This window comes from Macrotis lagotis, chromosome 1, assembly GCF_037893015.1.
Source record: "Macrotis lagotis isolate mMagLag1 chromosome 1, bilby.v1.9.chrom.fasta, whole genome shotgun sequence".
Classification (NCBI taxonomy): domain Eukaryota; kingdom Metazoa; phylum Chordata; class Mammalia; order Peramelemorphia; family Peramelidae; genus Macrotis; species Macrotis lagotis.
This window is the reverse complement of record NC_133658.1, coordinates 705,351,940-705,376,248: the sequence shown is the minus strand read 5'-3', so window position 1 is coordinate 705,376,248 and position 24,309 is coordinate 705,351,940. Positions and strand designations below refer to the sequence as shown.

At 36.1% G+C, this 24,309-nt stretch overlaps 1 protein-coding gene across 13 annotated transcripts in view; it reads left to right on the top strand.

The window, feature by feature from the left end:
* The window catches only part of TANK (TRAF family member associated NFKB activator), a 77,429-nt gene that overhangs the window by 14,129 nt on the left and 38,991 nt on the right, over window positions 1-24,309 (top strand). For 6 of the 13 annotated variants that reach the window (XM_074215854.1, XM_074215856.1, XM_074215855.1 and 3 more), the window contains 2 exons: window positions 186-306; window positions 19,964-20,113. In XM_074215854.1, the coding sequence (XP_074071955.1) occupies window positions 301-306; window positions 19,964-20,113 (156 nt within the window). In that variant the 5' untranslated portion in view covers window positions 186-300. The other 7 variants (XM_074215860.1, XM_074215863.1, XM_074215864.1 and 4 more) reach the window with 6 other exon arrangements.

Genomic DNA, 24,309 nt, shown 5'->3' with positions numbered 1-24,309 from the left:
CCTGGCAGCCCATTTTTATTTTGCTTTTTACTTTTCATTACATGCATTAACCACAATTTAATGTAAAGATGGAAATGTATAGTAAAAAACCTATTACTCAAGCTTGACATTTATACTTGTTCCCATTCTTCTATGGGGAGTTTATTAGGAATAACTCTTATTTCTGCTTTTGTTTTCTAATTTAGACTTGCAGGAATCAGAGCTGGAAGGGACCTTAAAAGTCACTTACTTTACAAATGAGGAAACTGAGACACCACTTACCTCTAAGGGCTATAGTGAAGAAAGTCCTTTGTTCACTAAATGAAAGTGAGTTGTTTTTATTATCTGGATTGGTTGTTAAATTCAGGACCCTCCCTACTTTACCTGCATAGATACCTTTTGAAGGTGGTTATATGGAGTGTTAGTTGTAAAAGCTCTTTACCAGTGACCTGGGGCAGATTTGACTTACTTGCTTCTCATAAAGGATGTTCTTAAAATTGGGATGATATTTTTGATTTTGCAAGTTTGGTTCCATAGGAAAAAATAATCATATTTCTAGCCCAGCAGTGGGCACTAGGATAAAGGGTGAACTATTTGGTTTAGAAAATCTTCTATAAAGTGAGAAGTAGCTTTTAGGAACAGTGTGATGTAGTGGCTGCTCAACAGGTGATGTGTCAAGCACTATGACTGAGTGAATTATTTATTTTGCATTTACCATATACAAAACAAACATTTTGGGAAGAAAGAAAAGTAACTCAATACCTCTTAAGGAACTCACTGTCTAACAGAGGAGATAGCATAATAAAAAATTTTGTTGCAAGGCAAATAGAAAAGTCACATGATCCTTAGGGTGCAGTGGCAAAGCAGATGGTAATGCCTTCTTAATGTCATATCCACTGATAAAATCATTTCAGTTTCTAATGCTGAACCATTTGACTATGCCAAAGACTTCAGTGACATCTTCACAGATACATTCTGGCAACCCTATTCTGTACCTTCCTCTTTTCTCCTAAGTTTTATTGATATCTTTTGTTTTTAACATTACATGCATCTACAGATTACTCTCACTTCACGAGAAAGTCTTTTCTAATGTAAAAACAGTAAAACTGCTGATAAAGTGACTTCTTTCGATATTTCACATCTCTAGCACCCCTTTACATACACACACACACACACCTCTTTTTAAAAAAAATTAATAGAAATCTATTTCCCCCACCTCCAAAGAAAGAAAAACAAATTTCTTACAACATTTCCCATAGTGACTGTATACAAAACATTATGTCTCATTCTGTACCCTAAATCTGTTACATCTCTGTAAAAGATGGTTTTGTTTGATCATTAGTCTTCTGGTATAACGAATGGCCATTCTATTGATCATAGCTCTTCAGAGTTCTGTTTATTTCATTCTCAAGTAATTTACAAAAGTTCTTAAAATAGTTCATTTTATATCACTGATATTATGGTATAAATTATTCTTATGATTCTCTCAATTCACTCTGTAGCATTTCATTTAAATCTTTCCATGTCTTTCAGAAATTATCTCAGTCCTTATTTCTTACAGCACAAAAATATTGTATCGTGTTCAAATAAAAACAACTGATTCAAGTAATGGTTAGGCATCCTCCTAATTTCTTTTTGCCACCATAGAAAGAGTTGTGCCCTTATATATGTTGTTGTTATTCATTTGTGTCCAACTCATCATGACCCCATTTGGTACTTTCTTGGCAAAGATTCTAGAGTAGTTTGGCATTTCCTTCTCCAGCTCATTTTCCAGAATAAAGAAATAAGCAAACTGGATTAAGTGATTTGTTCAGGATCAGAAAGCTAGTAAGTATCTGAGATCATATTTGAACTCAGGCCTTCTTGATTTCAGTTCCAGTGTTACATCCACTTTACCACCTAGCTGTCCATAACCCTTCTCTCCACCCCCCCCCAACATCCTTTTCCTCTTTTTCAAATGTCTTTTAATGTAGTATAGCTACTACTAATTTGGTCAAAGGCCACAATTTATTTTTTTTGCAAATAATTTCCAGATTGCTTTCAACATGGAAAAGGTCCATTTTCAGGTCCACTAATAATGTATCAATGTGTCTCTTTTCCCACAATCTCTCCAACATTTACAGTTTTCCTTAATTTTGTCATTTTTTTCTTCTCTGGGTGTGAAGTAGAATTTCAGGATTGTTAATTTGCATTTTTCTAATTAGTAATGATTTGGAACATCTTTTCATAGGGTTATAGAAAGCTTGTATTTCTTCCCTGGAGAACTATCTGTTCTTGTCCTTAGACCACTTATCAATTGGATAATAGCCCTTTTTCTTGTAAATTTCTTATCTTTCCCAGCAGTTTTTTTTTAAACAAATAACAAGTTCTTATTCTAGTAATTGCAATCTTTGTTTTTATCAAATACTACATTACTCAATACTACTTTGTACAAATATATGTGTGTAAGTATGTGTATGTATGTATATATATGGAAAAAGTAATTGAGTTACATGTATGTATATGTATCTTATATATGGAAAGAGAGTTACAACTATTTGGGACAAAATTCTTTGTTGTGGCATTTAAGAGGAAAGTATTCTTATGGGAGCAGGTGGAATTAGTAGTTTTATGTGCCCTCATACTCTCATTAGTTTCTTGGAGCTTGCTGCTTACAGTGACTTTACCCACCTACACAGCAGGTGTTCTCTGCAACCCTTTCTTACTTGGACCACCAGTCTGGTTTTCAGATACATAAAAGAGAAAAGCCAGGATGCTGATTCTTTCCAAAACAATATAAGCAGCTACTAAAATGAGCCTTCATTAGAACTTAAAAAGAATATTGTTAATTTTAGATAATTTCAAACTCATTTTAAAAATTAAGCATGATCCCTTCATGGGGGAAATCCTTTATTTGTAAATATATATTTCAAGCATATATGATAAAATTATAATACTGTTTCCTTATTCAGAGATACCAGGGAAGAATTAAGAACAGGCACCTTTTTTTTTTTTTTTACAAAGTAACCATGGAAAAATAATACATTTGTGATTGTACCTTACTCTCATATACTCTATTTTTTTAATCCTTTCTCTCTTTAAAAATAATTTCATATGTGAACTAATCTGTCAGTAAAGTGAAGAAAATCTACCTACTCCAAATCAGTAAAATTCCCAATTTTACTTTCATCTGCATCTCATTGCAAGTACTGACTGTTCTGGGGTGGGGGGCAACTAGGTGGTGCAGTGGATAGATCATCTGTCCTCAAGTCAGGATGACCTAGTTGACAGGATCTATGATCAAGTCTAGCCAACACCACACTGCCTTCCTACCTTATGATAAGTTAATACCTAAGAAAAGGTTTAAAGGGAAAATTAGTTTCAAATAATAAAAATCTATTTTTTTCTCCTTCAATCTCCCAGAGGAAAAAAAAGCAAAAAAAAATCTTGTGACATATTAATAATCAAAACAAATTCCCATGTTGATCATATCCAAAGAAATATCTCATTCATCATATTATCCTTCATTTCTTTATTAAGAGGTATTAGGGGGCACCTAGGTGGTACAGTGAATAGGACCCTGGAGTCAGGAGGACCTGAATTCAAATCCAAACTCAGACACTTAATAATTACCTAGCAAGTCACTTAGCCCCATTGCCTTGGGGAACCCCCCCCCAAAAAAAAAACCAGGAACTAGGAGGTATTAGGTAATATTCTTCATCATAAATACTCTGAAATCATAGTCATTGCATTGATCAGAACTCTTAAGTCTTTCATAGTTCTCTGTCTTCACAGTGTTATTTTTGTATAAATTGTTCTCCTAGTTCTGCTCACTTCTCTCTGTATCTATTCATACAAATCTTCCAATGATTCCTGAAACCACCCCTTTCCAGAATTTCTTACAGCACAATAGTATTCCATTATATTGATCTACCACAATTTGTTTAGCCATTTCTTAGTTGATGGGTACTCCATTAATTTGGAGTTCTTTACCACCACCAAAAAAAGATAAAAAAAAGATGCCATAGTTTTTTGACCTTTATGTGTTTCCTACTGTTCTTCCTTTTTTAAAAAATCTCTTTGTAGACCTAGGACTACCAGTAGTGTGGCTTAGTCAAAGATTATGTACAATTTAGTGACTTTGGGACATAGTTCCAAAAAAGTTCCTCAGAATTGCTAGATCGATTCATAGCTTCTCCAACAGTACATCAGTGTGCCTGTTTTCCCATAACCTTTTAACATTTGCCAGTTTTCTTTTATCAACTTTGTCAGTATGATGAATATGAAGTAGAAATTCAGAGTGAACTTAATTCTCATTTCTATAAGTATTAGTAATTCAGAATATTTTTCATGTAATTATTGATAGCTTGAATTTCTTCCTTAGAAAATTGCCTATTCATAGCCTCGGACCATTTATCAATTAGGAAATGGCTCTTATTCTTACACATTTGAATCAGTTCTTTATATATTTTGGAAATTAGATATTTTTAAGAGAAATTTACTACAAAGATTTGATTGGTATAAAGCACTTCCAAGGTTGAAACTCCCTATAAAAATGCATATCAACATCTTGTCCATAATTTGTAGTTTTAGAGAATTTGCAAAGCCATTTATTCATTATCCCACACTACCTTGCAAATGTGTTATTAGTAAAAATATGTTATTAAAATGTGTTGTTAGTAAATATAGTAGTAAGTCCTGATTAATTCCCCAAAGACAAACTCCTTATGTAATATTACTTTGTTAAATAACTCTCTGATCATATGATTAGATGAAGCATAAAACAGAGAGATATCGTCTAATTGGAGGTACTCTTTATTGTCAGAAGAAGATCCAGTGCAGGGTCTGAGTTATTTTATAGTTGGTGAGATTTTATATAGTTGGTGAGGTGTTATGTAGATAATATGCTAATTAATTACATCAAGCTCTGGAAACTCCACAAAGTCTCTTGAATAAAATCTGTAGTCATTCAAAATAGTTTTGCCTAGTTATCCAAAGATGAAAAAAAAAATCTGAGGACTATCTATCATCTGGATCATCATAGGCAACTAGATAATCTATAGAACTCATCCATTTTTAGAGATATCTTAAAAAAGATACTGCAAATATTCAGGGAGTTAGACCCAAAATTGAGCAAGAGAAAGAGATCAGATTGGATTCCTTTTCCTGAGATATTGCAAAGTTATTTTTATTTTATTTTATTTTATTTTTTAGGCTTTTGCAAGGCAAATGGGGTTAATGGCTTGCCCAAGGCCACATGGCTAGGTAATTATTAAGTGTCTGAGACTGGATTTGAACCCAGGTACTCCTGACTCCAAAGCCGGTGCTTTATCCACTACGCCACCTAGCCGCCGGCAAAGTTATTTTGATGATACTAGATTTATCTTGGAAAAAAAGATAAAAAGACCTATCTTTTTTTAATATCAATATTCTATCAATATTTAGTATACATAGGACATAGAACACTACAGTCTCTGAAAAATTAAAAATAAGGAGTAACCAGAATGTAATGAAGTTGCACACATGGTCAGTGGGAACACAGGATAAAGGATGCTATCAAAGATGTATGTTCAAAAAAAGATGTAGTCAGAATAAGGATTTTTTTTATAGTGTTCTAATGGTATCTTTATTGAAGGCCTCTAACACAGTAAGTGTACATCCATTTCCCTCCATCCAACCATGGATTACAAACTGCATTTCTAAAGAGTATTTTATATTAACCAAATGACAGACTCTTGAGACTATTTGGATTGATGTTTCAAGACTTTGTACAAGTTGATTCACCACTCTGAGTCTCAGTTTTCTCCTCTGTGAAATGAGGGGAGTAGATGAGAGAACATGAAATTTTTTCCAATTCTAATATTCCCTTTTTTGTTTAAATTTCATGTTAATTTGTGTTGTTAAGAAACTGTATATTAGAGCAAGGCAGTTACTTAGATTCTCTTAATACAATGATATATAGTATTATAAAAAATGTCTTAACCCCTGAAAGCCAATGTTTTAAAGAAGCACATGTTCAATAGATTCAGTAAATCAATCAGTCAGTGGACTCTTATTAAGTGCCAGCTTATGATTATGAGGATTGAGAACAGACCATTGGATTTGGCAATTAAGAAATCAGTGGTAACTTTGGAGAAGGCAGTTTCAATGAAATGATGAAGTTGAAAACTAGCTTGTAAGAGGTTAAGAAGAGAAAGTGGAAGCACTTATTGTACCTGACCATATCAAGGATTCTAATCACAAAGGGCAGAAGAGAGATATAGGATGATTGTTGGGGGGTGGGGGATGCAAGCATCAATATAGTGTTTTTTGAGGATGAAGGAGACATGGGCATATTTGTAGACAGTAAAGAAGGAGCCAGTAGACAGGGAGAAATTGAGGAGTGGGAGTGAAAGATAGGGATGGAAAAGATAGGGATGGAAAGATTTGTTTTCTATAAAATATTTTCTGTAAAATGCAAGGCAAAGTTCTCAGTTTGAGGAGGGATGAAAAGGCTTAGAAGAGCCATTGTGAAGAGTCAGAGAGAGCTGATAAGGTAGGTGTTGCAGGATCACTTTACAACAACGAAGGCCCAGTTGATACTGGACAACATAAATTTGTCTTGGACCCAGTCAGAATGTTTGCATGATTTTTTCTACTTTCTTTCAACGGTGTATGGAACAGCAAGATGGCACAGTAGATAGAGCACCAACCCTGAAGTCAGGAAGACTGAGTTAAGATTTGGCCTCAGACACTGACTGTGTGACTCTGAGTAAATTATTTAATCCAGATTGTCTCCACAAAAAAAAAAGAAAGAAAGAAAGAAAGAAAGAAAAGAAGTAATGTATTGGAGCAAAAGTTATAGAGGGTGGGAGTGATCAAAGATTGAGTTAGTAGAACAAAATTGTTGATATAATGGGGGGTGGAGTAGGACTCAAGAAAAGAGGAGAAAGTGGCTTTGCAGGGTTAAAGGTCTGAGAGAAAAATGAAGGACTAGGTGTGGATGAAGAGTAGGACTTTAAAAGAGGTGACAGAAGGAAAGGTGGAAAGCCAATGTAGTATGGCAAAAGGGGTATTTTGTAATCCTTGAGCATGGAGGTAGTACATTTGTGGGTGGTAAGAACAAGAGTGTTACCATTTTTTTGTGTGTCTGAGGTTGGGTGGAGGAGTAGATCATGGGAAGTTAGTAGGTGGAGGAAGTGAGTGGGTAGAGTGTTTGAGGGAGAGTCAGAATGTCTGCTGAAGTCCCTAATCTGAGTGCCAGAGAGAACAATTGTGAGCCAGGTACTAAACTCATTAAGAAAGGGAGGTCTGCAGATAATATGACCAGGATTTTGATTGGGTGATAGAAATGAATTACATGGGGAGGAGTTAACAAGTGACTGAGGTAGGAGGAGAATCTGAAAGTGGCAGCGGGGAACACAGAGTATTCCATGCCCCCCTCCTCAGTCAGTGGTTGCTGGAAAGGGTGACCCCAGAGGCTATGTGGAGAGCAGTGATTTCTAGAAGCTGGAAGGAAGGAGTGGGAAATGAAAAGATTCAGGATGAAAAACATGCCTACTGTCTGTGGAACCAGTATTTCAGAAGGTACAGGGAAGGGGTGTATAGTATTTGCTTAGTATTTGGGGGTAAGAGGATTGAGAGAAATGGGAATAAGGAATGGGGCAGGGTGGGGGGAGAAGAGGGTTGGGGAATGGAGTTTGGATGATGACCTACAGAGTTTCAGAATCACTTGGATGTATAGGGTATGGCCAGAGATGTTCATCAGTGTGTAGAAGGGGACGTTTTTCTTTCAGAGGAGTCTGGAGATCAGACAGGAGACAGCTAAGCACAAAGTGTGAGGCACAGGCTCAGATGGCAGGACCCATTTCACACATCTTTCCTCTAAAAACTGGGGACAGATATTGAACCTCACTTCTGGAGATGTAAGTTAAGCTGGTAAAGCCTTCTTCCTTTGGAAGGCCTAAAGGTAGAGGCAGGTTAATCAAAGAAAAGTAAAAACAATTCCTACCCTCCTGAAATAAGTTCCTAGATCAAAAAGGGTAACCTTTTATGTAGTAACTCCATTAAAGGACTAAGAATGGAAACATGATGGTTATTGTTTTAAGGTAGAAGAGATGGCAGATGCCCTCCTTCCACTGAACAGCTTCCACAATTAGAACCTAAGCAGAACTGACATCTCTATCTACAATCTTAGCATTTTCTGGCTTTAAAGAGCCTTATTGTAATTCAAATCATCATTGTGTTGATATCTTAAACTGAAAGCCATCACCTCAACAAGTGTTGAAAAGCTTTAGATAGGCATACTGCCATAGTACTGCCATACTACTTCTCCCTACATCATAGATGGTATATACATAGAGTGCAGGACCTGGAGTCAGGAAGACTCATCTTTCTGAGTTCAAGTCTGACCTCAGACACTTAACTCTATCTACTAACTGTGAGACTCTGGGCTATCTACCTCAGTTTTCTTAACTGTAAAATGAGCTGGAGAAGGAAATGGCAAATCACTTTAGGATATTTGTCAAGAAAACCCCCAGTGGAGTTACAGAATATTAGAAACAACTGAATCATAACACTAAAAGTTTGGAAGAGGGGAGGTCTGATCAGAGATAATAGGAGGAAAGGAAAAGGGACTGGATTAAAAGGACATGAATGACAGATTTTACCTACTTTCACTTTTGGTAAGGACTGCCAGTACCAATTACCCAATACCTAGAATCCTGCCAGACTCTCCTTTGGCACAAACACTTGTAGTGTAGCCCCTTATCCTAGATCTTCCTTAATTTTGTTTTCTTGTCTAGTATAGTAAAGAAGTAAGGCTAGCTTATTCTTTCAAACTGAACCTCACTGGATATCTGTTCTTTGGAGTTGTTCTAATTAAAGGTCTGACCCTTGGCTTTGCAACTCTTTCCTATCATTCATTCTCATTCTCTCTCTCTCTCTCTCTCTCTCTCTCTCTCTCTCTCTCTCTCTCTCTCTCTCTCTCTCTCTCTCTCTTTTCTTTCTGCCAGAGGTGATATGTTCACACTAACCGAATTCACTCAAGACTTACAAGCAAGAATGCCAGTTTGTTCATTTATAATGAATATTGTTTTTAACTTGGGTACTTGAACTGGTTGTCTTTACAGAAAATTCTACCCTGGGAAAAAGGTTGACCAGATAATAGAAACAAAGGTGACAGCTGAGCACAGAATTAGAGTAAGAGAACTGACTTTTACCAAAGACTGTTTCTGTCAAACTGTGAAAGCCTGAACCAACCCTTTCCCCTCTAGGGATAGAAATTTCTTAGTCCTCTGGAACTGATGCATCCTGTCTCCTGTGGTATGCCTCATTCTTCAGGGGAAGGTTGCATCCCTGACAAATTCTCTTCTCCAGCCAGCCTTCAAGACTCACAAATACATAGGTGATAATCTAATTATTCATTGTAATATCACCTTTGTCATATAAAATATTAAAATGTTCAGTCGACAAATATTTATTAATTACCTACTATGTGCCAGCCACTGTGCTTATATAAGTGCAAAGAATGAAATGGTACTTTCTTACAAGGTTACATTTTAATGGAGAGGACAGTAAGTGCATATAAAACATAGTATAAACATACTTAATAATAGTTAACAATTTATGTGCCAAATACTGTGTTAAATTCTTTACAATTGTTATCTCATTTCATTCTCACAACAACCTTGAGAGGTAGACTTTATTATTTTTCCCATTTTACAGAAACCAAGTCAGATAGGTGTTAAGTGACTTAGCCAGGTTTACATTCATAGCAAGTGTCTGAGACCAGACTTGAATTCAGTTCTTCTGGTCTCGGTCCAGTGTTCACTGGCATAGAGTAGATAAATAAAAGGTAATTTGGGAGGGACAGCACTTGCAGTTGGGGAGCTCCAAAAAAGCTTCATGCAGAAGATGATGCTTGAGCTAAGTTTTGAAGAAGAGGGACTCTCTTCAACAGATGTGAGGAGGAAGTATAATACCTTTATAATCTAGGGTGATGGCTTACTGATAACACTGAAAGCCCCTTTTGGATTCTTATCTTCAAAGGAAGTTGCATTTTTGAGTCTGTTCTCTTTCTAATCCTCATGTTTTAGTTTTGCTGTAAAGAAGTCCTAAGTGGGATGGAGGTGATTGGGAAGTTGAATTGAGGATGTTGATTTTTTTGAGAAACAGATTAAATTGTATTAACCCTATCTCTCTATTGTATACCAAAAACATTTTTCTTAAAGAGAATGAATGTGTTCCATAGACAAACTGAAGACAAATATTTGTTGTACAAGATGATGAACTGGTTATCATTCATTATAACCAGATCAGCAAGGCATAATTACTGTGAGCCATCTGCTGAGATATGAAAATAGCTTTTTTTTTTAGTAATTATTTTTTCTGGGCAATATAATGGATATCATGGTTTTTAACTTCTCTGTACTACTTCAGTAACAATGCAAGATATTACTTCTTGTTACAGTACATTTTGAGGCTAAAAGAAATTTTTTAAGGGCAAGTTGACTTCTCATGGTAGTAGCAAGGTAGACCACTTGCCACCCCTATGAAATTCGTACTAGAAAATATCCTTCTGGGGCATGCCTTTGATCTTGTCTTCTCCTATAATTAAAACGCCCTCCTCTAGATCTTACAGATTTTCAGCACCATACTTTCACTTCATTTGGACTTATTAGTCCTTACTATAATCCATAGTATCATAGTTATATGTCAAGAAAAAAACCATACAGAACCCCTACTTCAACCCTTTCATTTTATAGATGAGGAACCGGGGAAGTTTAGTGAGGTAACTAAGTGGCACAGTTAATAGAGCTTTAAATTTGGGAACCCGTAAGACTGAAATTAAAATTTTGCCTCAAATAAAATATTTGTAGAATTATTTGGCAAACATAGTATATTATAAATACTAAGATATGTACTACATTTCTTTACAGTGAGGACAATCTTAACTAAAGTTTCTTACTTTCTAGCACTTCTTGCAGAAGGCATTTAATAAATATTAGATGATTTGAATTTTTAGTGATATAGAAAGAACTTTCCTAAAAATATGGCTAACATATGCCTAGTACTCTAAGGTTTGCAAAATAAAGCTTAGCACAGTGCCTGGCAGAGCTCTTAATATTTACTGATGGATTATTTGATTTTACTTTACCTCTATTATCTCTAATCACAACAACCTGGTAAAATAGATGCTATTTTACAGATAAGGAAAGCTGAGAGAAGATAAGGGACTTTTCCCTGGATAACACAACTATAAGTATGTGAGTCAGGATTCAAATTCTGATCTTCTTTTCACTGGACAGTTAATTTTTATACTTTTCTGTCCAACTCTTTAACTTTTTCCCTGACTTTTAGTCTCATCTTCAACTGCACAATAGACATTTCAAAGGAAAGGTCTGATAGACATCTTAAACTCAGCATGTTCAAAGTTAAATTCATTATCTTTACCCATAACCCCGCTTCCTAATTTCCCAATCAGCTAGATTCCATATCTTAATTATCATACTAGATTCCTCACTATTCCCCTTATATGTAATCAGTTGTCAAGTCTTGTCATTTTTATCTTAAGATTATATCTCAAATATATCTTCTTTTCTCCTCTGACCCTGTTGTTACCTGGTATAGATCCTTATCAATTTATCATATTGCAATAGTTTGCTGGGTTGTTTTGTTTGCACTCCAGTTCATCCTTCATTTAGTCCTGGCAAATTGATTTTACTAAAGTACAGTTGTGGCTGTATCATCATCATCATCATCAATCAAAAAGTTTTTTTTAAATTCTATTAACTCCATATTCAAATATAATCCTATTTTACTTTTTAAAATCCTTTATAACCTGGTCCCTTCCTCCCTTTTCAGTCTTCTTACTCTAGACTCTAGACTGATCCAGTAATATTGACATCCTTGCTGTTCCTCATACCAAGTACTTCATCTCCTAACTCTTTAGGGATTTTTCACTTATTATCCTCCTGTTTGGAATTCTCTCCCTTATCATCTCTGGCACCTGGCTTCCCTGGCTTCCTTAAGTCTCAAGACTGACCTTCTATAAGAATCCTGTCCCAATCTTCCTTAAGCCTAGAGCCTTCTAAGATTATCTCCAATTTATCTTGTATATGTCTTGTTTGTGAGCAGCTCAATGATGCAATCAATGGATAGAGGGATGCTGGACCTAGAGTAAGGAAGACCCAAGTTCAAATCCAGTCTTAGACACTTGACTAGCTTTGTGACCCTGGACAACTCACTCATATGTAAAATGAGCTAGAGAAGAAAACAGCAGAGCAATACAGTGTCTTTGCCAAAAGAAAATCCCAGACACTACTGAAGTGATGATATCACATTTGTACATAATTGTTTGCATGTTGTTCCCCCCTTATATTTGTGATTTCCCTGAAAATAAGAACTGTTTGATTTTTATGTCCCCAGGGCTTAGCGCAGTGCCTTCTACTGTCTCTCAACAAATGCTTGTTGATGACTTTCCTGACTTCAAGTCTCTGAGCCAACTACTCTGGCAGCTTCCTCTCATCAAGTATTACTTTGATACTTCAGGGATAGGTTAAAGGATAGGTTAAAGATATACAGGGAACTCCTAATGCCACATTTCCTTATAATATGTTTTCCTGCTTTTTTAGGGTCTAAGTAAAATTTGATGGATCTCTAAGTTTAAGAAACTCTACAATCTCCATTGTTAAAAAATATAATTGCTACTTTCTAGAAGAACAATAAAACTGTGTCTAGCCCAGCTTGAATTTTCATAGCCTGTTGATATGATAATGATGTCATATGAATTGGAGAGCATTTATGGCCTCTGATATTGGCCACCTAAAGAAGAATACATATTATTTCAGATATTTAACAGTCTAAATAACTTCATTCAGCATCACAGTAAAATTATATCTGATTTTTAAATTTTTCTTAAAAATAGTAAACATTAAACATCTTTGCTGGAAATGGAGCTGTGGAAGTCTTAGAAACCTCATTTAGTCTCTCATTGGACTCATCACAATTACTTTTAATGAAACGAGTTGTAACTTGCAAACATTTTCCTAACAGCCTATAGGTGTCCTCAGGGAAATTAAAAGCAGGACTATAAGAAACAACTTCACAGTCCTGTGCCAGTGGATCAGCATAAACAGTACATCTTCATAATTATGCAGAATTTTCCTGGTTCCCACTTATCGCTGGATAGATTCATGAGGCTAAATGACTGCTCAGCAATTTTAAACTGTAACTTAAATCCATTCTGTGGAAATCTCCCTGATTTCTGTCTATCCCTATTTCTTCCTCTCACCCTCATCAGCCTCTCTTTACAAAAAAGACTTTTTCTCCTCTAGTATGTATTGCCTCTGAGAGGTAAAAAAAAAAGCACAAAAACATAAACAAAAAAACACTGCAAGGATGCCAGGGATAGGAATGAGCTTGTAAGTGAGGGGACAAAATTAACAGCTACTTTAATTTCACTATTAAAGTTTCACAAGTTAGCTAGAGGAGGCTTTAAATGTCATGTAGTCCAACCCCTCATTTACTTATGAAGAAACTGAGGTCATTTACCCCAGAGAAAAGGATGTGACTCATTCAGAGTTCCACATTGGTTCTAAGCAGCAGAGCCAAGATTTGAATTCTGGGTCATCTGGCTCAAAATTTAATATTCTTTTACCATGCCATAATGACATATTTTATCCATTCTACCTCCACTGTATATCATCTGTAAAATGGGGAATGATGATACTTGAAGGTACTTTACCCTTAAATCATTACTATAAAAATAATGATAGCTAATGTTTCTATGCCAGGCACTATACTAAAAGCTTTACAATTATTTCCTGAAAGTTAATCATCATAAATCTTATTAGCCAAGTCATTGTGGTGGGTTTGGTTTTTTTAAAGTGATATGGAGTGACATGAAATAAAATTTAACAGTACAATGCAAGAACTGTACATATAAGTCTATTTCAACTTTCATATTTAGCTAAAGCTACAAAGGGCTTTGTAGGATGGCAGAAATTATACATTGTACTTAAGCCAAGAACAGATACCAACCCATCTAATCTAGTGAAAAGTCTATTAGCCTTAGCCAACCTAGCATCTAGTCTCTGGAAAGAAAAAAAAAAACACAACTATACCTCCAGTAACTTGGTTGTATTATTTTCCTAATTATTTTAATTCAGTTCAGTTTACATTCACTATCACTGGCAGAGGGGAGAGCTGCAGAGATTAAATAAGATATGGTCTCTGCCTTTGGAAAACCGGTTGAGGAGAATAATTCACATTTCCATAAGAAGTACTTTAAAGGTTTACAAAATGCTTACCACTCATCAACCTTCCATTTCACTGAATTGACAATTAAGTCATGTTCCTAATTATTGGGTTCATGATCTTTTTGGCCCAGGATTAAAAAACAAAACAAAAACAAAGACTCTTTCCAGCACCACTTTTCTTCTGCCTTCGAAACAATAAGTAGACTAGTCCCTTGTGTGGTTTATGATTTCTGAAAAAAATAAAAGGCAGAGACATCCTTTGGCAGTAGCTAGTGAGGCGATGGGTTTTTATTTAATCTCCATTGTTTCCTTTTTTTATGTTTTAGCATTTATTCCTGAAAGATTTGGGAGGATTTTTCCAGAGTTAAAGATTCCCCTGAGCAGATGTATTAGAAACAGAAGGGAAATTCCTGATATGCTTAGTCAGTGTTATCACTTCCTCCTTTAGTAGCTATCATTTTGTAAGCTCTCAACAATAACAACAACAATAGTAGCTAACATTTATATAGTGACTTTTATGTGTTATACTAAGGGTTTTACAATTATTATCTTAGCTGATCTTCACAATCACCCAAGGAGATAGGTGTTAATATCTCCATTTTACAAATGAGGAAACTGAGGCAAACAGGGTTAGCACAGCTAGGAAGAGTCTGAGGCTGACCTCATTTTCCTGACTTTATCCACTATTTCACCTAGCTACCCAAGATATTCTACTTTCTCTTGTTTTTTTTTTCATCTTTCTCTGTATGCCATCTTTCCAATTATAAGCTTCCAGAGAGCAGACTAAATCTCATGCTTCTCATGGCTTAGAGCAGGTACTTAGTAAATATATTGTAACTTGAACCCAGTGTTAGAAATTGCTGTATCCAGTAAAATGCTGAAAGCTGTGAGAAAGATATCCCAGTGGCTCTGCTTATTTCTGTACAATTCCAAATAAGAGAAAGTTAGGGATTCATTCATTCCTCCGCTTTGACCAAAACAAAGAATTAAATGGGGGCAGTTACAAGTGTGATGATCCAGGTCAAAGGATTATAGAGGTGAGAGACCTTTTGGTCCAAACCCACATTAATCTTAGATCAGACCCTCTAAGCCCTGGTTGACCCACAGAACTGGATCAGCTTCTCATACGTGTTTGTGTGTGTGTGTGAGTGCAATGATCTTTAAAGCACCTTTTAAGTTTTAAATCTATGCTTGCATGTTTCTAAGGAAATCCTTCTGGACCCTTCACCCCACCCTGGATTCCCCCAGTGTCTTCTTGGACCCATTTTGGGTATTCCCTTTCAGTTGGGAAAAGACAAATTATTTTTGAATATGAAACTAAAACAAATCAAAAGGAAATGAAAATGAGTTATTCATCTTTATATGATTGTTATGGGGAATAATGCCTCTACAATCTGTAAAACAAGAATGCACTTTATATTTACACTTGGAAATCCATGTTAAATTGTTTTTCTGCCATTTTCCAGACATAGTTATTGATCTTATTATCTAATCACTTCTTTTGCAACCATAGTTGTTGTACTTCCAGTATTTTGACATTCCTAAATCAAGAAGGATGCCATATATCCAATATTACACTTGGCCAGTACATCCCTTTCTAAATGTCTTTCCCCCACTCCACCCCACCCCGTGGCAAGTATATTTTTAAACTCATTCAGGATATAATAAATGGTTGCTATCTAATAGGAAATTAGTCATATTCTTTAGATCTTGTCTACTTAACCTCCATGTAAAAATTAGACACTTGAAATTCATTGTTCTAAATAGATAATTTTGAGTAGTGTAGTAGAAAGAATACTGCTAACACTGGCAGTTAGGAGGCCTGGGTTCAATTCCCAATTCTGCCACTGATTATGTGAGTGAATTTCAACAAGTTACTTCCCCTCATTGAGCTGAGTTCTCTTCTGTAAAAGATACCTTCTTTTACCAGATTATCTATAAGGTGCCTTTCTCTAATAAAATTTTAAACATATTAAGGTGCTACTAGTGGCTTTCCATAATAGTACAATAATAGCTAGCATTTATATGGTGCTTTAAGGTTAACAAAGATCCTTACAAAAATGATCTTATCTTTATAACAACCATGAAGCAGATTCTATTTTTCTGATTTAATAGATGAAAAAGTGCAAGACAAAGGTTTAGTATCTTGGTCAGGATCACAGAGCTAGTTGTCTGATATGAAATTCTCTGACATTTGTGTCTCCATTAAATTAAAAAAATGTGCTTTGATGGCCTGTGGAATTTAATCCAATTCTATTCCTTTGGATCCAGTGATAGAGCAGTGACTTTTGGTAATCAAGAAAATTAGGGATCTAGTTGTTTCCCAACTGATTTGCATGAGATTGGGTAGTGAAAGTTTGTTTGCCTTTTAGACCCCAGAGTTTTTTTTATCTGAAACATGAAAAGGATTAGGGTAGATTATCTTTTCAGGCCCTGGAGAAGGGGGGGGGGTGGATTAATTTTCCATTAATTCTATCATCTTCTTAATATATATGACATGATTTCAGTGACATCCATGCCAAATAAGTGGCAAAAAAAATTCTATTTTGTATTTTATTCTTTATTGGGGGGGGAGTCAGAGTAATGTAATCAATAGAAGTCTTCCAAGATTTGGACTTGAAGGATCGCAGTTCAAATCCCGGCCCTGACAACAATGTGACTTTAGGCAAGTCCCTGATTCCCTTCTCTGGACCTTATGTTTTTTCTCTTCCATAAAATTTGGGGGTTGGGCATTGTGAACGCCGAGGTCCTCTCCTGCTCTAAATCATGCCAGTGATTTGTGGCACAAATCTAGCATCCTGCTATTTAGAGGCATAAAGTGGCCTAGAGATGTCTACTGTAGATTCACCCCCCTCCCATCTTAGAGTGAGGAAAGTCAAGTCCAGTGTGGCTCTGCTCGAGTCTCGGCCGGAGAGGAGCTCCACTGAGAAAAGATATTCGGTCAGAAATGACTGCACTGTGGCATTCCGGTTTCAAAAATAAAACTGCAATGAAGGAGCCTCATCAGCCAGGCAGATGCCCCTCAACGATGCTAACCGTGCTGGGCGCCCGTGGGTCGTGGCTCTCTGAGTGGAACAAGGCCGCCGGGCTTGGCCCGAGGAGTTGACAGACCAGTTTTAGTGCCGTGGGAACCGTGCGGAGAGAAGCGAGCAACAGGATCCCGGGCTGGCCCTGCGCGGAGCGGCCGCGCTGCAACGTGGGGGGCCTCTGACCGGCGTCCGGGAAGAGGAAGCGGGCCGGGGGCTGGGCGGGGCCTTTCCGTGGGCGCCCTCCCTGCCTCACCTGTGGCAGGCGGGAGCCCCGGGCCCGGGAGCCAGAGCCCGCCGACCCCAGCCCTCCGTCCCCCGGAGGAGAACCGGCCAGAGCCGAAGGCGCAGCGCCGGGGCCTGGCCCGGGAGGAGGGCGGGACTGCAGACCGCGAGTGGGTGAAGGAGAACAGCCAGCCGCTGCCTAGAGCCGCGGCCCGGGCCTGAAGAGGGAGTGAGCCCGGCCCGGCCCGGCCCAGCCCGGCGGAGCGCTGCGGGGCGGCCTCGTGCGCACCGGGCCCGGGACCCGGAGTTCATTTACCTTCCTGGGCCAAACTGCAATGGAGAGATGTGGCTTAAATTGTGAGATTCATTTTACACTTAACAAATACATAAAACAAAAAAATCTTTGAAGGGCTGGAGGCCTTAAAGTTCAGGGTGTTAATACTTGAAATCTGTCCGGTTTAATTAGCTGTGTCCTACAGACAGTTTCCTTTTTTTTTGGTCAGTGTCACTGATAGAACACCCTGTTCTTTTCCTTGGAGTAAGATGGAAATTAAATGTATGAATTTACAAAGTTGCATTGACCTGAAGCTTGTTTCTGCAACATTTTTTACCTCTTTGGGGAAATGGGATGCAACCATGAAGAAATCGTTCAATGTTTTCTTCCTGAAGTGGCATTTGTATGATAAAGTTCAAAAACTGCCTATCCTGAGGCTCCCTAAAATAGTCTTGTGGATGATTTATCAGTTTTTAGTACAGTGTTATGAATGCTATATTGAATGTGAACTTTGCTTAAGGGAGGATTTTATCTTTTGGTATAATTTGTAACTTTGAAACAAGTATTTCAGTCAGTATCATCATATATATGCAGTAATATTTAGACTAAACAGTGGCTATTTGTTTTTTCACATATGCTACTTACCACTCTTCAAGAGCTTTATTATATAAGATGCTGTAGAAACTGCTCTTTAGAATAATCACAAATTTTGTTCGAGATTTTGTTCATATAGATAAAAATAGCATTTTAATGTTTGCGGAATGCTTTACAAATATTATCTCACTTTATCCCCAGAGCCATCTTGACAGGTAGGTGCTGCTATTATCTCTGTTTTACAGATGAGGAAGCTAAGGCTGGTAAGTGATTTTGCTCAGTTACACACTGAATAGTATTAGAACTCAGGTTTTCCTGATTACAGGCCCAGCACATTATCCATTGTGCCATAAAACTGCCTAGAGATGTTTTAAGGTTTTCAAAGCCACTTCCACCAACTTGACATTGCTAAAGACAATTATTCTTAAATGTTTTAGTTTGTTAAAAAGAACTGCCTTCTGTGAATCATTAGATAAACAGGACAAATGACTTGATATTAAAGGACCTTCAATTACTTGGGTCGAAGTGATACCATAATGAGGGACGAGTCTTAACTAATCTTACTGCTATAATGGAATAGCTGATCATTCACCTATTTGACACTTTTGATGTCCTGAAGAGATGATTTTTTTCTCTAAGACTGGAATGTTCCATGAGATGACTTCTTTCCTAGGACTGAAATATTCCAAGTAGGAAAATAATTATAAAGAACTAACTTTAGGGAGAAAATGGAAAATTTTGTACCCTATAAGAACCTGGGATAATGGAAGGTTTATAAGGAGGTAAAGGAATTTTTGACTTCTACAATGACAGGAACAACCAATAGAGGACTCCTTCCCCCTCACTGTGTCCTTCCCAGTTGGAATGGAGAATCAGACTCATTAGGTGGGCCTCTCCAAGGGAAGGAAAGCAGCTGGAGCTATTATACAAACTGGTTGTACAAAATACAAATTACCTCTTTCAACCATATAACCTGGAGTTTAGAAGCAGCAGGGAGGTTAGAGAGCTAGTATGGGAAGAGGACTGAAAGGATGTGGTGTGTGTGTGTGTGTGTGTGTGTGTGTGTGTGTGTGTGTGCTTTTAATGTACTATCTGACAACAGCCCTCCCTAGGTTTTGTGCTAAAATAAGAGCATTTTCACACATTTTAATTGCTCTGAGATAACAACAGTATGAACTCCATCTACAAACATTTATTATCTATTTAATTTTGCTCCAATTTCAATGTAGCAAGAATTCACCTTGTAAGTGGAAGTAACTGTCCGTTTAGTAAAAGATACCCCTCCCCACATTGCTACTGCAGTTGTGCTTTTTTTCCCCCTCCTATTGGAAAGCACTGTGTAGAGTAATGTGAATAAAATAGCCCAACACAATTCTTTAGGTTCAGATAGCCTGGTCAGTTAACCATTTTAAAAAGTCAGATCTTAGTGAATTCCAATGTCCCTTGTTTCTTGTCCGTTTGTGAAGACTATTATCATGAAATTATGGAAGTGTATGATTTCTCAAATACTGTTGGCCAGATTTCTAGATCATAACTACTACATGATACAGAATACTCAATAAGTCTTATTAGAGAGAGCTATAAAGTGCACAATAAAATTGTATTTATTTAATAATGATGCAATTCTCTTGATTCCCCCTTTCCAGATCTCTGTCATTGACTCTATCCTTTTCAGTGATGCTACAGGACAGAGAGGAATGGATAAAAACATGGGAGAGCAGCTCAATAAAGCCTATGAAGCCTTCCGTCAAGCATGCATGGACAGAGATTCTGCTGTAAAAGAACTACAACAAAAGGTATGTGTTGCTGGTTTGGAAACTTACCTCTTGAAAATCATGATACACTATTTGCTACTGAATTTTTGATACAAGGGAAAATCACTGGGAAGAACAGTGATTTTTGATCTATCAAAGAGGCACATTAATCAAAACATAAAATTTGACATATTTTTGCAGTGTCTATTAAAAAAATTGAATCTTGTGGAAAGTTTGTGGGTTATTTAAGGGATATATGTTTATAAACAACCTAAAGTATTGTATCTCTTAAATCTAGCAATGGAAATGTGTTTCTAACATATATGCAAACATAGATGAAATGTAAAACAATATTTTTTTAAAGAGAAAGGCAAAAAGTATTAATGCCTCACTTAACAGACTTTTTTTTATTTGTTTACATTGTTGTTTGCTTGGCAGAAAGACCATACAAACCTTAAAATAACATGTATCTGTTTTATAGCTACTGTTTATAGAAAGATAGACAATTACTTTCCAACAAGTCCTATCCCAATGCAAATATAATAAGTGTAAACTGCTTAAGGGGACTCTTGAATACTTAATGGAAGTTTAGGTATTTTGGTTTCTCTCAAGTATTCTGATTAAGAGTTTGAGAAATCACATTCTTTAACACATTTTACGAAAAAGGCATTGTGTTGCCATGGAAGGAGCTCTAAACTATAGGGCTAGAAGACCTGGGTTCCAGCCTAAACTTTTTTAACAAAATTTTTTTTGGGGGGGGGTAACAAAGACCAACTCACCTCCCTGGATCTCAGTTTTTCTATCATGTGAAGGATTGGACTAGATCAAGACTGTTCCTTCAGGCTCTGATGAATATTCCTTTCTCCTGATAGTTTCACTCCTAATGGAGAGTTATTCAGGTATCCTAGTCTGCTACTTATCACTAGTTAATAATCTTAAATTACTCATTCCCATTTAGAAAAGAACAGTCAGTCACAAAATTACTATCTCCTAACATTTTGTCAGTCTCTTAACAATTTCCCTCATTCTTAGGTATCATGTATTTAGAGTTCTAAAATGTGGGTTCTAAGAGAAAGAAGAGAGGAGATTATTTGTTAAATGATTAAAGCCGATGTAGAGTTCATATTTTAAATTTGGATTTTAATCAATTTTGGTCCTGAGGATGAAAATCTTGAGTACTAATAATATCTCTCTCTCTCTCTCTCTCTCTCTCTCTCATACATACACACACACACACACACACAATGAGAAAAGAAGGTAAAGTTAGATCAGGGAAGAAAAGTTTGTTTTCTTAATATTCCTCCCCTTCTAGACAGTGGTAAACAACTAGATTCTATTTCTTTAATTTATCCCCTTATCAACCTTGAAAAATGCCTCCAGTATCATCAATGATATACTTTAGTATTAAAAGACTCTATTTAAACTATTTGAATACTAACCAGCATTTATAACTTATGTGACCACCAATAAATCATTTAACATCTTTGAATGTAATTCCTCATATTTGAAATAGAAATATTTTCATTACCTGTCATCTCAAAGTGATCTTAAAAGTAATTTGTGTTTCATAAGCCTTTAACAATAAAAATAAGTTGCTCTCAGTAGTTGCTGTTTCAAAAGAAGGAAAAAAGGAAGATAAAATAATTGCAAAAAATTTTTTCTGATTCTCCTCTGAAAGTTGGGATAGTATTAAATATTCACATATGTAATAAAGAAAAATACAAGTAAATTTAATATTATTCATTATTTTTATTACCCTGTAGTCCTAACATTAAAAACACTGGCTAACACACTTGGATAAAAATGTTGTTATTTCTATTCTACATACTACTTTTCAGTCGTTTTCATGTAATAACATTTCCATCATTGCTTTTCATGTTTTATGTTGTTATATAATACACAGTCTTAAGGCATTCCCATGGAATTTTTTGTTTTTATGTTATGAAAGGAAAAGATTGCTTAAGGTCTCTTTTTTGTTATCCTTAGATGTTGATTTTAATCAATATAGGTCTATTGTAGCAATAATAGAATTGAAGTTACCAAATAATTATGACTGAGTTTTCATCAAACTTCAAAAAACAAAGTGTTGACTGAGAAAAAGTAAGGTCAATATTTCTTTCACTACAATTATCTTTTTTGAAACAGCTAGGATATGGGCAGCTAGGTAGCACAGTGGATAGAGCACCGGCCCTGGAGTCAGGAGTACCTGAGTTCAAGTCCGGCCTCAGATACTTAATAATTACCTAGCTGTGTGGCCTTGGGCAAGCCACTTAACCCCATTTGCCTTGCAAAAAAAAAACCCCTTAAAATTTTTTTTTCAAAAACGGATAGGATAGAGGGGAATGTACAGTAACTCAAATTTGTAGGTACTTAAAACGTCTACTTTCTGTTTTGAATTATGTTTAGTGGTAAATAAGAACACCTGTTTTAAAGGTATTTTGCATTAAAAATAGTGCCATACATCAGAGTATGCTTTTTGTAGTCAGTCACTTCATGTAGATTATTAAGATTTTACAATATATAAGGGATTATGATTGATACTTTAAGTAATACAAGAAAGGTATAACTCAGGCTTTTCCCTTAGAGAGCAAATCCTTAGAGAGAGATAAAAAAAGGCTCTAAGCATGTTCTTTTTATCCCTCTCTTGAGATATACTCATTTTTAAAGGTGGTTTCTTTTAAAAAATTATATAAATTTGAAAAAAAATTCAGAGGACATTATTCTGTTTTCTTTTTTTTCCTTGCTTTGAAAAGTTATTTCTGTCTCTGAGACTTAATTTTTAAAAGTTTATAATGATATAGTCCTTAGGTCTAGTTTCTTCTGCTTCAGGTTTGAGTAGGAAAGAAAGAAACATAAACAAGCTTATTTAATGTACCAATTCTTAGCCTTTTTTTGTGACTGGACCCTTTTAGATGTTAGCTGAATGCCTTGAAACTCTTTTCAGAATATTTTTGAATGTATCATATGCAATTTATAGAATTGCAGGAGAAGCATATATTGAAATACAGTTATCAAAATATTTTTTTAAAAACAATTCACAGACCCACTGAAATCTATTTAACCCATTGGGAAGGGCAGCTAGGTGGTGCAGTGGATAGAGCACTGGCCCTGGAGTCCAGAGGACCTGAGTTGAAATCCAGCCTCAGATTAATAATTACCTAGCTGTTTGACGTTGGGCAAGTCACTTAGCCCCATAGCCTTAAATAAAATTTTTTTACAAGTGTATTATAATTCATTGGGAGTCCATGGAGCCCAGGTTAAGCATCCCCACTAATATCTGCCTCAGTTATTGGTTATTGAACAAAGTCATGGGTTGGCTCTCTATGCTAAAGGTGATGCTGAAATACCTTACAGAAAGTAAGGTGATTGTAGTGAAAAGTATACTAAACTAAATCTAAATCAGGTGATCCAAGTTCAATCTAACCTCCAAAAATTTGATAACAATAACCCCAGAACCTGAATTTTAGTTTCCTTTTCTGTCAAATGGAGGTACCACACCTATCACACCTAGTTGTGGTAGGGAAAGCACTTTGCAAATGTAGGGAACCTTATAAATGTAAATTGTTAATAATAATTGATTGTTATCTAATAGTGATTTCTACATCTGTGTGCAATTTTGTTGAAAAGTCTTCTCAATAAATGGTCCTGTCCACTGAATGTACCTGAGAAACTCATTTTCATCCCTTGCCAAATAAAAAGGTTGGACTAAATCAGTTAACTAGTATTTATTAAAATATCTACTATATAATGAATACTATGCTAAGAACTGAGGATACAAATTAAAAATGAAATAATCTTTACCCTCAAAGAATTTATATTCTGTTGGACATAGGCAACTTTACACATAAATGTAGGGGTGGAGGAATATATAAATATAAAATAAATCTAAACTAATTCTGGAGGGGATACACTATCAACTTGAAGACATTAGGGAAAGGCCTCCTGTAGAAAGTGGATTAGGCCATAATTCTAAGAGGCAGGGGTAAGGTGTATAGCTTCTATAAAGGGATATATCTTCTATAAAGTCACAAACATGAAAGATGGAGTATCCTGTATAAAAAAGATGGAAACATTGACTTCTGAGGAGGGGGGGAGAGGGAAGTAAGATTAGGGGAAAAATTGTAAAACTCAAAATAAATAAAATCTTTAAATTAAAAAAAGCTAGAAGGTCATTTTGGTGGACTAGTGTTTATCAAAGATCAAAATAAATAATAAGGCAGTCCTTTTCAGCTCTAAAT